Source organism: Sus scrofa, chromosome 6, assembly GCF_000003025.6.
Source record: "Sus scrofa isolate TJ Tabasco breed Duroc chromosome 6, Sscrofa11.1, whole genome shotgun sequence".
NCBI lineage: Eukaryota > Metazoa > Chordata > Mammalia > Artiodactyla > Suidae > Sus > Sus scrofa.
In genome coordinates, this window is record NC_010448.4 from 161,172,697 (window position 1) to 161,189,769 (window position 17,073).

Consider the following 17,073-nt stretch of genomic DNA (forward strand, 5'->3'; position numbering starts at 1 on the left):
TATTTTCATATAAAGAAAAAAACCCGCATAAACCTATGTCTTTAAACATCATAGTGCTTTTGTGTTCAGGAAATACAAAGACCTAGGCCTTGATTCTCTATGGTGATTTCATTTGTATCTATTTTATCTCTACAGCACAACATCTGCAATCTTCTTCACACTCTGAGGATTTTACGAACTTTCCAAGACAAATACATGCTCTATTACAGTCCAGAAGATGATATTTTCTCAAGTCAAAGTGGACATATTCCATTGTCACTCTTCCTCCAGGCGGGATAATTACAAACCATCACACTTACTTGTACATAGTCTGGCTATTCTTTTTTTTTTATTATTACTCAGTGGATTTTATTACATTTATAGTTGTACAACGATCATCACAACCAAATTTTATAGCATTTCCATCCCAAACCCTCAGTGCATCCTCCCACCCTCCAACCTGTCTCATCTGGAAACCATAAGTTTTTCAAAGTCTTTGAGTCAGTATCTGTTCTATTCTTGACTCAAAGCCTGATTATATTTTTCTCGGGGTCCATGTTCTCACCTTTCTCGGCTTCCCTATCTGCCCCGTGACCACCGTGGGAGTCTGGTTACTTGTTACTCCTTGTTACTGAATGTCTGAGGATGCAAATCATCAGGGGACTTGGGTCGAATGCGCCAGTGTGTTAAGTGGGTTTTGATAGGTTGAGCGTAAAAGACTGTACAAGAAGTTGTATTTAGGTGAAACTTTGTTAGAGAAAATGTACATTTATGAAATGCTGTTTTTAGACGAGTTGTGACAGTGTGCAGAGTTGATTTGTATGTGAGAGAGGCTTGATGTTTGTGTGACTATATAACCACGTAAAGGCGCAGAATCTGATTCCCGCTCCAGCCAGTGGGAGGAGGTACCGAGGCCTTTACTTAATTCAAACCGGAATAACCTGTTGCGGGACTCCGAGCTCCCGCAGTTGCAGGTCAGCGTCCCAGCCCGCAGCGCGCGGATCCCCGCCCGGTAGTCGTGCGCCCAGCGCTTGACAGGAGGGCAGTCACGTGGCAGCCGCAAAGCGGCGCTTTGCGACCTCGATGACAGGCAAAATGTGCGACAGCCTTGGCGCTGGCCAACCAGGGGCGGAGGCGTGGGCCAGGGAGGAAGCGGAGGAGGCGGAGGCGGCCGTGGCGTTCGCCCGCCTGCTGGTTCGCTCGCTTTCCCCGCCCCCGCCGTTCTTGCCGCCGCTCAAGGGAGCCGGGTGCGCGCTGTCGCAGCCCTCATCCTGGCCGGCGACAGTAAGCCTGGACCCACATCCCTCCCAACCTCCCCGTCCCGGCGGCTGCTGCACGGGCTCCGCGGGCCGCAGGCGGGCGGCCCAGGCGCCTGAAGGTTACCGAGTGCATGAACGCCTAGCCTCCCGCGCTGCCCCGCCCGCCGGCCCGCCGGCCAGCCCGCCCGCTCGTCCGTCCGCTAGCCCGCCAGCCCCTCGGAGCCCGGCGGCGGCGGCGGCGGCGGCGACGGCCGCAGGAGGCGCCGTCTCCCTCCCAGGTGCGCGCTTCGTTCCCGGAGCCGCGGAACTCGGCGGCCGCCATGGCGTCCAACATGGACCGGGAGATGATCCTAGCGGATTTTCAGGTGAAATATCAGGCCCAGTTACCGTCCCACCTTCAACCTCGTGGGTTCCCAGTGCCCAAAGGGTGGTCTCTTCCCAGCATTTGTTTGAGCACTGCAGTGGTGTGTGTTGTGGGTTTTTATACGGTGCGTGGCTTGAGGTCTGTGTTTGTGTGTCTGTGTGTGTGTCTGGTGTGAACTATTGGGGAACGTGTAATTCATGTTATATTGGGGGCGTGTAAGATGTGTTATACATGACATGAATGAGATTTGTGGGGTGAGGGGGTGTTACGTTGGCTTATTTTGTGTGTAGATTGTGTGGTTTTTCCTGTATTATATGAGGAATGTGTAGAATTTGAGGGTATTAACTGTGGGGCTTATTATGAGGTGCTTTGGGTGAGGAGTTTTAGGTTGTTTATGAGAGTGTGCAGTATGGAGTGTGGGTGTGGTGTTGTGGGTGTGGTGTATTAAGGGGAAAGTAAAAGATGATGAGATGGTGAGGGTATGGGGCATTGTGGTGGTTTTAGGGAGAAGTAAACATTTGAAACTTTGGAATAAACATTGGAATCTTTTGGGGGGTAGGAGGATGAGGAGGAGACAAATAGACTGTATATCAAACTATCTTTGCAGTGAATTTACAAGTCCAATAAATTACCAGTTTGTATGTGTGGATTCCTTTCCTCTACAGATTTGAATTACTTGGTTGGTGTCCTTTCTCTAAGAATATAGATGATAAGCAAAGATAATTCCTTACCGAACCCAACTCTAGTGACACTGGTATATAAGTATTTTAGGGAGGCCCTTTGGAAGTAGAGCTATGTGCTTCATGAAAGACTTGGATTTAGAACTAATATCCTGTAAACACTACCTTTTCCTTTGGGTGAAGAAAACATTGTAATGAGATATTTTTAACCATTTGTTTTGGCATTAACTTAGAAGCCGCAGTTATGTATAGGCAGACATTTCCCTCCTTCTTTAACACCCTCAACATTGCACATGGTCAGACACTAGCATAGTGGGCGGTATTTTTCCTTACTAATATTTTGTTGGACTTTTCTTTTTTCTCTAATTTTTTAAGTTACTTATTTTTACAACTTACATTCTGATGGCTATTCCCAGAGTTTGCTCTTTTGATTATTCAAGTGATAGCTGATACATCAGGAATATGCATGTATCTGCATTTGACTTTACTTTAATTTCCAAACTCAGACTGAAAGAGGGTTCTTGAAAATAAGCGTTGACAAGATTTTGGTGCTTTGTAGGGTTAGGATTGGCCTCAGGTTTTCTGCCTGATTCTTTCACCTTTTTTTTTTTTTTTTCATTCTCCATTTAAGTTTTTTATCTAATGTGGAATGTGGTTGTGTGAAAAAGGTCTCTATATGTCTAGGAGTAATTTTATCTTTTTATATAAAACTGTTATGCTCTGGTAGGAGTGGTTTTAGATAATGACAAAATGGATAGTTTATCTCTTAAAGCTTTAAGATAACTATCACTTTGCTTTGATTTACCAAACTTTCAACTTTCTCTAATAACTTGTAACTGTTTGCTTTCTTATTATTTGTGACAGTTATTATGCTTAGTTGTATCTTCCAAGGTCAGTAAATTTAGGATTCTTGTACTCAGAGGCAAAGTAAGATTTTCTGACAAGTATTTGGGGTTTTGTTTTGATCATATGAATACATTCTAGTAAGTTTTTTTCTTCAAACCAGTGGCAATATTGTGAACAATTGTTTACAAAATGGAAAAAAGCTTATGGTACCTGCAGCAAATAGTTATTTGCCAACTGATGAGTTAATTTCATTTTGTCAAATAGGCAACATTATTGGTAGAATAAAAGTTATTTCGAAAACTATGCACAAGCGCATTAGCCATTTGTGAATTTAGGAATCTTGTATTGTCTTACAAATGGTAATTCCAGGAGTTCCTGTTGTGACTCAGTGGAAACAAATCTGAGTAGCATCCATGGGGACACAGGTCTGATCCCTGCCCTTGCTCAGTGGGTTAAGGATCTGGCATTGCCGTGAGCTGTAGTGTAGGTTGCAGACACGGCTTGGATCTGGCATTGCTGTGGCTGTGGCATAGGCTGGCGGCTACTGCTCCGATTGGACCCCAAGCCTGGAAACCTCCATATGCTGTGGATGCAGCCCTAAAAAGACAAAAAGACAAAAAAAAAAAAAAAAAAAAAAAGTGATTCCAGATCAGTTTGTTCTTGTGAATTTGGTTTTAAAATGGATTATTCTTCTTTTTTAAAACATTATATAGGAGTTCCCTTTGTGGCTCCAGTGGTAATGAATCTGACTAGTATCCATGAGAATGTGGGTTCAGTCCCTAGCCCTGCTCAGTGGGTTAGGGATCTGGTGTTGCCGTGAGCTGTGATGTAGGTCATAGACAAGGCTCAGATCCAGCGTTGCTGTGCGTGTGGTGTAGGCTGGCACTTCTAGTTCCAACTGGACTCCTAGCCTGGGAACTTCCATATGCTGTGGGTGTGGCCCTAAAAAGACAAAAAGACAAAAAAAAAAAAAAAAAAAAAAAAAGTGATTCCAGATCAGTTTGTTCTTGTGAATTTGGTTTTAAAATGGATTATTCTTCTTTTTTAAAACATTATATAGGAGTTCCCTTTGTGGCTCCAGTGGTAATGAATCTGACTAGTATCCATGAGAATGTGGGTTCAGTCCCTAGCCCTGCTCAGTGGGTTAGGGATCTGGTGTTGCCGTGAGCTGTGATGTAGGTCATAGACAAGGCTCAGATCCAGCGTTGCTGTGGGTGTGGTGTAGGCTGGCACTTCTAGTTCCAACTGGACTCCTAGCCTGGGAACTTCCATATGCTGTGGGTGTGGCCCTAAAAAGAAAAAAAAAATTATGTAAAATATTTATAGAGTTAACTTAAAAAATTAGTATTTGTTTATTTATCAGAAACAAGGTAATTTATAAATATTGTAACTCAAGACTTGGAATGTAGATACCTGGATGATACTGGCTTCTTCTATAGCCAGGCATAATCAGTTTCCTCAGCCAAAGTGAGTATAGTAAAATTACGTTGTACATACTTCGTTATGATTGTGAAAATTACAGTTTTGAGAGCTTGGTGCTTCCTTTGTAGAAAGCGACATGATTTTTAAATGTGATTAGATTTTTTTTTTTTTTTTTTTTTTTTTGCTTTTTAGAGCCGCACCCACAGCATGTGGAGGTTCCCAGGCTAGGGGTCTAATCTGAGCTACAGCTGCTGGCCTACACCACAACCACAGCAACGCCAGATCTGAGCCACATCTGCAACCTATACCACAACTCACAGCAACACTGGATCCTTAACCCACTGAGCAAGGCCCGGGCTCAAACCCGCAATCTCATGCATGGTTCTTAGTCAGATTCGTTTCCGCTGCGTCACAACAGACATTCCTAAATGTGACTAGATTTTTAAAATAAATAAGTTTAATATTTTGATTATTGCTGGGTAATAGGTTCTTATAAATACAATGTCTAACTGTGGAAAAAAAATATATTTTTGGTCTTTTTAGGGCTGCACCCATGGCATATGGAGATTCCCAGGCTAGGGGTAAAATCAGAGCTGCAGCCGCTGGCCTATGCCACAGCAATGCTGGATCTGAACTGCGTCTGTGACCTACACCACAGTGCATGGCAACTCTCGATCCTTAACCCATTGAGCAAGGCCAGGGATCAAATCTGCGTCCTCGTGGTTACTGATCAGATTCGTTTCCACTGAGCCACAATGGGAGCTCCTATGGAAAAGTTTTTGAGAAGGATTTTGTATTCTCTTTAACTATTTCAACTCGATAAAGAAATGATGTTCCCGGTGAGCTAGTGGTTAAGGATCCAGCATTGTCACTGCTGTGGTACAGGTTCCATCCCTGGCTCAGGAACTTTTGCGTGCCTTGGGCGTGGCCAGAAAAAAAAAAAAAGAAAGAAAGAGAGGACTTCTGCTGAAATCATTGGAGGAATAGATAAAAATCATATGAGGTAAATAGAACATAGTTTTATTTTACTGTGTTCATTTTGGGATAGGGAAATTGATTTGACCAGTTATGGAAGAAACCAGCATCATCCGTGTGTTCACTATTCTAAGTCTTGAGCTATAATTTTAAAAATAAATTGCCTGGTTTCTTCTTCTTCTTCTTTTTTTTTTTTTTTTTTTTTTTTTGTCTTTTTAGGGCCTCTCCTGTGGCATATGGAGGTTCCCAGGCGAGGGGTCGAATTGCAGCTGTAGTTTCTGGCCAGTGCCACAGCCACAGCAATGCAGGATCCAAGCCACATCTGTGGCCTACACCACAGCTCATGGCAATACTGGATCCTTAGCCCACTGAGTGAAGCCAGGGATTGAACCTGGATGCTCATGGATCCTAGTCAGGTTTGTTAACCCCTGAACCATGAAGGGAACTCCAGAATTTTCTTGATTTTTAAGGCTGAATCATATTCTGTTTGTATGTATGTACTGCATTTTGTTTATCCATTTATCTGTGGACACTTCCCCCCACATTTTGGCTATTGTTAATTATTACTGCTGCTACGAACATGGGTATACAAATATCTGTTTGAGTCCCTGTTTTTAATTCTTTTGGGTATATACCCATATACCCAGAAGTAGAATTGCTGGATCATATGGTGTTTCTATTTTTAACTTTTTAAAAACATTATTATTATTTTTTCCTTTTTAGAGCCACACTTGCAGCATATGGAAGTTCCCAGGCTAGGGGTTGAATTGGAGATTTAGCTGCCGGCCTACACCACAGCCACAGCACCAGACCCAAGCTGAGTCTGTGACCTACACCACAGCCCACAGCAATTCAGGATCCTTAACCCACTGAGAGAGGCCAGGGATTGAACCCAAGTCCTCATGGTTCCTAGTCAGGTTTATTATCGCTGAGCCACAACAGAGACTCCTAGTTTTAATGTTTTGAGAAACTGCCATATTATGGAATAGTGACTGCACCACCATAATTTTAATGGAGAGAATGACAGGATACTGTTTAATCAATTATTTGTAAATTTCACTCTGAAAAAGTGAGTTGAGAACTTGAAATAGTCCAACAAAAAGCAGCTCTAAAAGGTGGCTGCAGCTCCGATTTGACCCCTAGCCTGGGAACTTCCATGTGGGGCAGGCGAGGCCCTGAAAAGTAATTAAACAAAAGCAAAAAACTTTTTTTTTTTTTTTTTGTCTTTTGTCTTTTTTTGTCTTTTGTTGTTGTTGTTGTTGCTATTTCTTGGGCCGCTCCTGCGGCATATGGAGGTTCCCAGGCTAGGGGTCTAATCGGAGCTGTAGTCTCCGGCCTACGCCAGAGCCACAGCAACGCAGGATCCGAGCCGCGTCTGCAACCTACACCACAGCTCACGGCAACGCCGGATCCTTAACCCACTGAGCAAGGGCAGGGACCGAACCCGCAACCTCATGGTTCCTAGTCGGATTCGTTAACCACTGCGCCACGACGGGAACTCCCAAAAAACTTTTAAATGTAAATAGTGTTAGCATAGTGTGTTACTGGTAAAGGAATGACTAGACTATTAAAGCTACAGTTCCGGGGAGTTCCTGTCATGGCTCAGTGGTTAATGAATCCAACTCGGAACCGTGAGGTTTCGGGTTTGATCCCTGGCCTCGCTCAGTGGGTTAAGTATCTGGCATTGCCATGAGCTGTGGTGTAGGTTGCAGACGCAGCTCGGATCCTGTGTTGCTGTTGCTGTGGCTGCGGTGTAGGCCAGCGGCTGCAGCTCCAATTAGACCCCTAGACTGGGAACCTCCATATGCCGAGGGAGCAGCCCTAGAAAAGGCAAAAAAAAGAAAGACAAAAAAAAAAAGCTACAGTTCTGGCTGACCAGAGGCAAACTGGGAGGTGTGGGGTGGAGGTAGGGGGTGGAGGTGTGTAAAGGAATTTCGTGGGTTTAAAAAATAGGAAAGCATTGATGAATTGTGAGAGTTTTGTTTTTTTTTTTTAAGTTCTTGCTACCTTTCTATAGTAAAGAGATGCATTCATGTGGAAGTTCCAAATCTTTTTCTGTTTTAATTGTATAATTTCTAAACTTTTTTTTTTCTTTTCTTTTTTCTTTTAGGGCCCAAGCTGCGGCATACTGAAGTTTCCAGGCTAGGGGTTGAATTGGGGCTGCATCTGCAACCTAGACCACACACAGCTCATACCAACTTTGGATCCTTAACCCTCTGAGCTAGGCCAGGGATTGAATCCGCATCCTCGTGAATACTAGCCAGGTTCATTACTGGGGAGCCACAGTGGTGGTTCAGAACTCCCTAAACTTTTTTAAGATTGAGATGTAGAGCAAAAATCATTTGATCAAACTTTTGAGACTGTGTTTGATTTGTTTCAGACGTGAAAACAGTTATTCAAACAGAATTGCAGTTGCTATTAAATACTTCCAGTTATTAGATTACCTCTTTCTTTTTTTTCTTTTTTCTTTATTTTTGTCGTTTTGTGTTTTTAGGGCATAACCCACTGAGCCATGCCAGGGAGCGAACCCACATCCTCATGGATGCTAGTCGTTTTCACTCACCGCTGAGCCACAACACGAACTCCCTAGATTACCTCTTTCTTTGGGTTCAGATGAGCAAAACAAAAAAGCCTTCTCCCTCCCCCACCGCTTAAGCTTTCAATTAATGTCATGCTATTTTTTTCCCTCTAGATGTGTTTATTTTACTTATAATTTTTCTTTGAGAACAAAACGGGTGGCGTAGCCATTTAGATTAGTGTCATATGTAGGTCTCATATTTTTTTCTATTTCTTTGTTGCTGATAATATAGAGTCATAGATCATGGCTTTACTCAAGTGAAGAAAAAACAACTCTCAAAGTAGTAATACTTTATTTTAGGTCTTTTCCGAAGCAGAACTTATCTGTTTTGCTAAAAAAGTATTCTTTCTGGATCTAGTTCCAGTGGTCACAGATTAAGAGAACCTTTATTTCTTCTCTACTTTGGCATTGATTTTGATGTTACTTTGTGTCGTACATCTTGGGTAACAATTGTGCCTTTGTTTTCCACTCCTGGTCTTTCTAGCTAGTCATATTTTTGCTGCCTAAGTTGCTTTATACATTTTCATACATTGGACTGTCACTATGGTATTTAATAAACATTCATTTACCTATCAACTCCCCCCGTTTTTTTTTTTTTTGGTCTTTTCAGGGCCACACCCTCAGCATATGGAGGCTCCCAGGCTAGGGGTCAAATTGGAGCTGTAGCTGCTGGCCTGTACCACAGCCACAGCCACAGCCACACCAGATCTGAACCTCGTCTGTAACCTACACCACAGCTCACGGCAGTGCCGGATCCTTAATCCACTGAGGGAGGCCAAGGATCGAACCTCTGTTCTCATGGATGCTAGTCAGTTACATTTTCTGCTGAGCCACAGCGGGAATTCCGTAATCAACTCCTCTTTGAAGCATAAACTCTTTCATGACACTACTGGTAAGTCACTTTTTGGTAGTTTCTGACCTTTCATTACATTACGTTTTTTCTTTCTAAATGAAGCTGCGAATCTCTCTTCTTTTCTTAGTTTGACACAAAGAGATTATCTTCTTCAAAAGAGGCTGTCTGACTGTCAGCAGAAATGATATTGTTCCAAACACATAAGTGTCCTTTGTGATGTTGTGGATCACGGACCAAACTAAGTATTAATGGAACGTTATTTCCTGGGAGGTTACCTTGAGTAGGAGATTTGAGTACCATGGCAGAAAGTAGTCTGGTTACCATCCCTTCCTTCTTTTTCTTCACTCCTTCCCCTTTTGTTAGAGGGACAAATCATATTTTTTTGTGCTTGTATTGTTGGTCGTTGGAAAATAAGGTTTTGGCATGTAGATTAAAGTTTAGGGAGTTCTCGTCGTGGCGCAGTGGTTAACGAATCCGACTAGGAACCATGAGGTTACAGGTTCGGTCCCTGCCCTTGCTCAGTGGGTTAAGGATCCGGCGTTGCCATGAGCTGTGGTGTAGGTTGCAGACGCGGCTCGGATCCCGCATTGCTGTGGCTCTGGCGTAGGCCGGCGGCTACAGCTCCGATTCGACCCCTAACCCCTAGCTTGGGAACCTCCATATGCCAAGGGAGCGGCCCTAGAAATGGCAAAAAGACAAAAAAAAAAAAAATTTAGTATTTACTGGTTAAGATTTTATGGACTTTGATGTCTGATTACTTAGATTTAAATCACAGCTCTGCCACTTACTCATCTCGTGATTTTTTTTTTTTAACTAATCACTTTAATACCTCTTTGCCTCAGTTTCCCCTTATAAAAATCAGTTAATGCATGTAAAGTGGTTAGAACAGGTGTTTGACATATGAAGTGTTTAGTACATTTTAGCTCTTATTTTCATTTTTGACAGTTTTAAGGTACATACTTGTTATCTGCAAGGGGCTTCAAGAGATCATCTCTTTTTAGCTTCTCATTTTCCTTTTTGTGGAAATTGAGACCCAGAAAAAGGAAGTGACTTTAATAAGGTCATGGATTGGTTTGAAACAAAGATTTTATCCAGGTAGACCTAAGAATGTTTGTTTTTTTGCTTAATTTGTCTAGAAGCTTGGGCTTCTAGAGGAAAACAAGAGCCACTGTTTAGAAAGTTCTCCAAATGATAAAACTTAGATATGAAATAAATGAACAATGCCTGGCATATAGCAGACATGCCAGAAGGAAGGAAGGCAGAGAGGGAGGGATAGAAGGAGGGTCTGATCGTTCCTGGACTACCATTCATTCCAGTCCAGCGCTATGCTTCTGAGTTAACAGATGGTCAGAAGCTTGGAATGGAGAAACTTCAGATTTGTGGAGCATGATTGGGTTGTTACTTATTGTTTGCTTGACGGGTTTTATGGATTCTCTAGTTCAGGGGTCAAGAGACTGTAGCCTGTAAACTGGTTGCCTGTTCTTATATGTAAAGATTTGTTGGTACATAGCCACACCCATTTATTTACCTGTTGTGTGCGACTGTTCTCTTGCTGCAGTTACAGAGGTGAGTAATTGAGTCAGAGACTTCATTTAGCCCAGAAGCCTAAAATATTTATTATCTGGGCTTTTAAGGTAAAGTGATGTACATTTCCTCAACTCACCTCCTTAACTGCCATGAAATCAGTACTTTTCTTTCTAGGTTTTAGTAATTGGAAAGTGTTAGAACATTGAATGCCTCACAGGTAGCATATTACATGGCTGCTCCTCTGTAGGAGGCAGTTAGAACATTGCACTTAGGCAGACCAGAGCTCCATTTTTTTGCTTTTTTTATTGTTGTTTTGGCTGTGGTTCTCTGAGCAAGTCATTTATCCTTTCTGGGTTTCAGTTATTCAATCTGTAAAGTGGAAATCTGCATAGAGCCACATCTACTAGAAAACAAGGTTGGACTGGATCAGGTGTTCAAATAGAGTCTGGACAATCACCTGGCAGCAGTGGCATTGAGGACAATTAGTTTTTTGGTTTTTCTGGGGAGAGGGCTTTTTTTTGGTCTTTTTATGGCTACACCTGTGGCATGTAGAGGTTCCCAGGCTAGGGGTCGAATCAGAGCTGAAGCCACTGGCCTATGCCACAGCCACAGCAACTTGGCATCCGTGACCTACACTGAAGCGCCGTGACCTATCCAGCAGCGCCGGATCCTTAACCCACTAAGCAAGGCCAGGGATTGAACCTGCGTCCTCATGGATACCAGTCGTGTTCGGTAACTGCTGAGCGGATGGGAACTCCATTCAGTTTTAATTTAAGTAATTTATCTAGCATAGGGGTCAAAAAACTACATCCTGAGGGCCAAATCACCACCTGTTTTGTCAATAAAGTCTTACTGGAAGTCAGCCATGCATATTCATTTACATATTGTCTCTGGCCACTTTTGCCCTCAGTAGAAGAGTGAGTAGTGGATTGTATGGCTTGCAAAGCCTAATACATTTCCCCTACTCCTTACAGAAAATTTTACTGATCCCTGATCTAGATAAGTGTTTTTCAACTTTGGATGATTTCTCTTCCCCAGAGAACATTAGGCAATGTCTAGAGATATTTCTGGGTGTCACAACTTGGGGGTGCTACTGGCATTTAGTAGGTTGAAACCAGGTATTCTGCTAAATACTGTATAATACAGTAGACATCCCATGAAAGTGAAGAATTAACTACCTCAGAATTTTTTTTTTTTTTTTTTTTTTTTTGTCTTTTTGCTATTTCTTAGGCCGCTCCCACGGCATATGGAGATTCCCAGGCTAGGGGTTGAATCGGAGCTGTAGCTACCGGCCTATAGCCAGAGCCACAGCAACGCGGGATCCGAGCCGCGTCTGCAACCTACACCACAGCTCACGGCAATGCCGGATCCTTAACCCACTGAGCAAGGGCAGGGACCGAACCCACAACCTCATGGTTCCCAGTCGGATTCGTTAACCACTGCACCACAGTGGGAACTCTTTTTTTTTTTTTTTTTTTTGAGAATTTCTTCTTCTTCTTTTTTTTTTTTTTTTGGCCTCACCTGCAGCATGTGGAAGTTCCTGGGGCGGGGAATGGAACCCATGCCACTGCTGTAACTAGAGCCATAACAATGACAACATGGATCCTTAACCTGCTGAGCTATGAGGAAACTCCCTGCCCCAGAATTTCAGTAGTGCTGAGAACCCCTGGTGTAAATCAGTGATTCTCAAACCTTAATTTGCGTAAGAATAACCTGGAGGGCTTGTTAAATCACGGGTTGCTGGAGTTTTGATTCAGTGGATCTTGGGTGGGGCCTGCACATAAGCATTTCTACCAGGTTCCCAGGTTATGCTGATGTTGCTGGATCCTAAGACTACATTTGAGCACAATTAGTCTAGATGACTTCTGGGGTTACATTCATTCCTGTGATTCTTTGATTTTGTGATCTTAAGTACTGTTCCATTTTTTATGACTTAGGGAAATTTGAATATTTCAGTATATATATATATATATATATATATATATATAATGGTCACAATAAAATGTGCTGTTTCATGACTCCATATATTTGAGCCCTTATTTTTCATGTCCCTTTGGAAAACTTAGATTTATCTTTCAAAATCCATTGTTGCCTTTTTATAACATCAATACTGTGTGTGCCTAGTTAGTGTTAATCATTTCTTCTTATGTATCTTGTACATATTTCTCTTCTTTTGAGACTCATGTCAGATTGTCAGGAATCACTTAACATGTTTCTTTCCCCTCCTGTCAGCTCTTTGAACAACTGCCTGGGTCTTTACCATCTGTTCCTGCAGAATCTATTAAGAAGTGCTCAGTGAATATTTTTTGAAGGAATATTATGAATATTGGCTGTTATGGTACAAATAAATAGAGTAGAATTGTAAATTTTTATATATTTTGAAGCATTTACTATTTGTTGACATATGGTTTTGGATAAGAAAATCTGCTTACTGAGAGAATAAAGATGGACTGGTTTATTGAATTGAGGGTTGTAACTCACGGTGTCCCATTTATGGAGAAGTACAAAACACCTCCCCTCTGGTTTAGGTTTTATGGAGGGCTCAATATGGTAACGTGGCAAAATATAGGGCTTGAGGTCATGAACTTTTTAAAATTTGAATGCTGTTACTGAATTGCTATGTGTCAGCCACTCTTCCTGATTATGTGTTCACTCTCAAACTGTTTTTAAGGCACATATTCTAATTTCAAATCAAAATTGCTTACCACGTTAAATTATTAGTCATTGACTTTACGTTTGAGATAATTTCAAGAAGCAAAATTAACAGTATAATTGCACTTGTCTTTATACTTATTTATGGTTATAGAGGAGTAATTTAGATAAAAAGAATGAGATGTCACGTTGTGGTAAAGTAGAAAAGTTTACAGATTATGTGCACCTTAATGGAACTAGAATTAGATTCCAGTCGCCTGTTCTTTTTGTTTTTGTTTTTTTTCCTTCTGCAATTCACCCTAGTTTAATGACTGAGCTATAATGGAATAGTGTTAGTGAGAGGAAAGCTTTGTCTCTTGTGCCCTCCTGGCTCTGTCCACTTTCTTTCTCCCAAGGGAAAAGTAGTGGTTGAACTTTTTTTTTAAAGGCAATTTTAGTCGTATTTTTTGGTATCTAGTTAAAGTGAGATGGAGACACAATGGAACATTCTTATTTTAGGTTTAATGGGGAAGGAATAATAACATTAGCATCTAGCTTTTGATTGGTTTGTATGTGCCAGATACTGTGCTATGTTCTTTTTTTTTAATAGTTATTTCCCTAATACAGTTTTTTTTCCTACTGTGCAGTATGCTGACCCAGTTACATATACATGTACACATTCTATTTTCGCACATTATCATGCTTCATCATAAGTGACTGTGCTATGTTCTTAACATCTAAATTCAGCAGTGACCCTGCCTTGGAATCCAGAGATAAGAGTTCCCCATGGCTTCTAGACATGGTTTCTTATGAGCAGAGGCACTGACTTCTTTTGTTTCTGACTGTCTTTTCAAGGATATTTGTATAGTGAGCAGCCTTGGAAGATAGAGGGGCAAAGGGCAGGCATGCATAGTATCTATTTTAAAATGTTTGGGTTCTCTAGACTCTGGGTTCCTCTTCTGTAACACAGTCCATTGCAGGTGCAGGTACCATTTGGCCTACTTTGTGTCACTTTGTGGGAAATGGTTCTGGGGAACTGTTCAAGAAAATTCTGATATTTTGATTACAGATATTGCTATGAGTCATAAAGTTCGTTGTCTGCAATCCAGAAGTTTAGGTCTTCGGCCAGCATCCATGAAAGTGGCAGGCTAACTTAGTTTGCAAGTAGGGTAAAAATCTCAGATCCTTGGAGTTCCCAACAGGGTTGGTGGCGTTTTGGGAGTGCTGGAACGCAGGTTTGATCCCTGGCCTGGCACAATGGGTTAAGGATCTGGGCGTTGCTGCAGTTGCACCTGCAGCTGCAGCTTAGGTTGCAACTTTGGCTTGGATCGGATCCCTGGCCCAGGAACTCCATATGCCACAGGGCAGCCAAAAAAAGAAAAGTCTCAGATCCTTTTCTGCTCTTAACAGTTCTGGCAACAAGGTTGGCATGTTGACAGACACAAAACTTTTTAGAAGAGGAAGGGTGAGGGCACTAAGGGCTGGTTAAAAATTTGAGAGTGGTCCATGGAAATTGGTAGCGAACATGTTGATAAAACTGTTAAATGGTTCTCTACTTTCTTGCCTGTTAATGAGGAGGAATTAAGGAGATGGTTGCAGCCTTAATACCAGAAGTAGAGTCAAGGTCAGTGCCTAAACTCTCCTCTCTGGTTGCTGCTGATTGTCAGCAACCCTCAAATAACCTCTTTGCTAGAGGGAATTTTTTTTCACCAATCTGTCAGTCAGACTCAGATTCAGACGCCCCACAATATAACAACTAACACTAAGGTGTTCCTTGCTGTGGAGAAGGTTCTTCCTACTTTCAGACTTTTACAGATTGTGTGCACATACACTTGAGTGTGAAAGGAGTCAAATTTGCAACTACTGTGGGCAGAAAACAAAGTTGTTAGAACTTTCACTGCGTTGTCTGAGAGATAAGAGGATAGGGTGCATATTGTCTTGTGGCTCAGCCACTCCTTTGGAGGAAGCTTTATTCCCAACTTTCCTGTGTGAAGCAAAGCCACTGATTCAGTGAGGTCCTCAGTTTATTGATGTTTCCCTAAACCTGGGCCTGGTTCACCAGTGGTTCAGCCAAGCTGAAACTGATTGTGTCTACTCGTCTTTTGTGGCTGTTCAGCCTCTGTACCAGCTATGCACACTGATAATGACTGTAATTGCTGTGTTCAGTGGACAGAATCAAGGCTGTTCTTATAGGTTTGGCCTGTACTCTCCTTCATGAAATCTGTATTTCTACTGACCCTTGGCCTGTTGCCAATGGCATAGCTATTTGGTCTGCCACTTGGAAACTATAGACTGGCAGATTAAAGACAGCTTTCTTTGAAGCTGTGAACTATGGAAACAAATTATAGTTGCTGATCAAACTGTCTGGATCACTCATGTAGATGCCCACAGTACGGGCCTTTTCTCTGAGGAAGCCCTGGAATCAAGCTTCTGATTGGGCTTGTACTGCCCAGAGCCATCATTGATGGTAGGATCCATCATTGTATCAGATTTGACAGCATATCAACTATCATAAAGTGGGTATAAAGTAAAAGACTGTTTTTGATGCAGAAGGTACCACTGCATGCCAGACTTGTGACTCCTGCTAAAAGTTGGCCTGTTTATCATATAATGAGAGAAGCCACATTATATGGGACGTGGCCCCTGTCTGCTTTTGGCAGATTGAATGAATTGGACCTTTGAACTCCTCTGAGGTATCAGTGGTGCCCCACTGCTGTTGACATATTTTTCTAGTTGTGTTGTTCTCAGTCCAGTTAGCTAACTGGCTACACCATTTTGGCCCTTGAAACTAGTTGTGTTATGCTTGCTGGCTTTCTGGACCATTTGCAGTCTGACAGTGGTGCACTTTTTTATCACAAAAGTCACTCAATAGTGAACTGATAGTTATGATATTTGAGGGAACTTTCATGTCCTTTACCATTCACAGGCATCTGGTATTTGGATGAATATTGTACATTAGAACAAATTTCCTCTTTAGTAAGTCAGTTTGGTTACTAAATGCAGCTATCTCCAGAAAGGAATCATCTCATTTTGGTTACTTCCTAGGTAGTGTTCAGGATGGAAGGGGTGGGAGGTTATATAGCTCTATTTTGAAAATTCAGGATTATATTCTAACCATTTCTGGCCATGATGCTTCTTTATTTCTCCTGGCATCAGCTCAAGGCCAGCCTATTGGTATGCCTTCTATGTGGCAGCTTGCCAAAAGATGGCCTAGGGTATTCAAATTGAATTCTGGTTCCCCACATGGATTCTCTTGTTGGGTTGAATTGGTCTAGGATCAAAAGGATAATGACTACCTGGTTGAGTACATTGCTTGCTGAGTCTCCCTACAGTGACTCATGTGGATCATTAGGGACCATAAATAGATTTCTGTACATTTTGTAAATATTCCATTGACCCTCTTGCACCTGACATTCCCAGATAAAAGGCCTGAGTTTAAGTAGGAGATGATGGGAAAAAAGATGAAATTATAGCTGCTGGAATGAGACCTGATTTTATGGCAGTGGAGGGAAAGCAACAATCTTGACACCTGGGGAGGGAGTACCTTAGACCCCAGAAAGTTTGGGGAAAGGAAAGACATTAATGTTCTTTGTTTTTCCTGAACCAAACTTGAAGCCTTCTTTATGAAGGAAAATGCCCTGTTACAGCTCTTCCAAACTGTTGCAGGCACATTAAATTCAATTGATTGCTGGGTCTGCCAGACCTCAGTGGGCTCTGATAGTCATTTGGTTGGTTGTCATTCCTCTTAACCTTACTGAATGGTTTACAGGAAATACCAGGGGTTGTCCCCCCCCCCTTACTTCCCATGCAAAACACCTGTCCATACTTCCTGATGCCTACCCCACCCGTATACCATAGCCTTCGCTCAGAGATTCTGTGGGGCAGATTGCTATTGGCCTGGACAAATGGGACCATTTGGACTGGTTGCCCTCATTCATTTCTTTCAAAAACAAGGACTA

At 42.2% G+C, this 17,073-nt stretch overlaps 1 protein-coding gene across 1 annotated transcript in view; it reads left to right on the forward strand.

The window, feature by feature from the left end:
* Positions 1,219-17,073, forward strand: part of FAF1 (Fas associated factor 1) — a 429,817-nt gene continuing 413,962 nt past the window's right edge. The window contains exon 1 of the mRNA XM_021097816.1: positions 1,219-1,603. Coding sequence (XP_020953475.1) covers positions 1,559-1,603 — 45 coding nt within the window. The 5' untranslated portion in view covers positions 1,219-1,558. The remainder of the gene's footprint in view (positions 1,604-17,073) is intronic.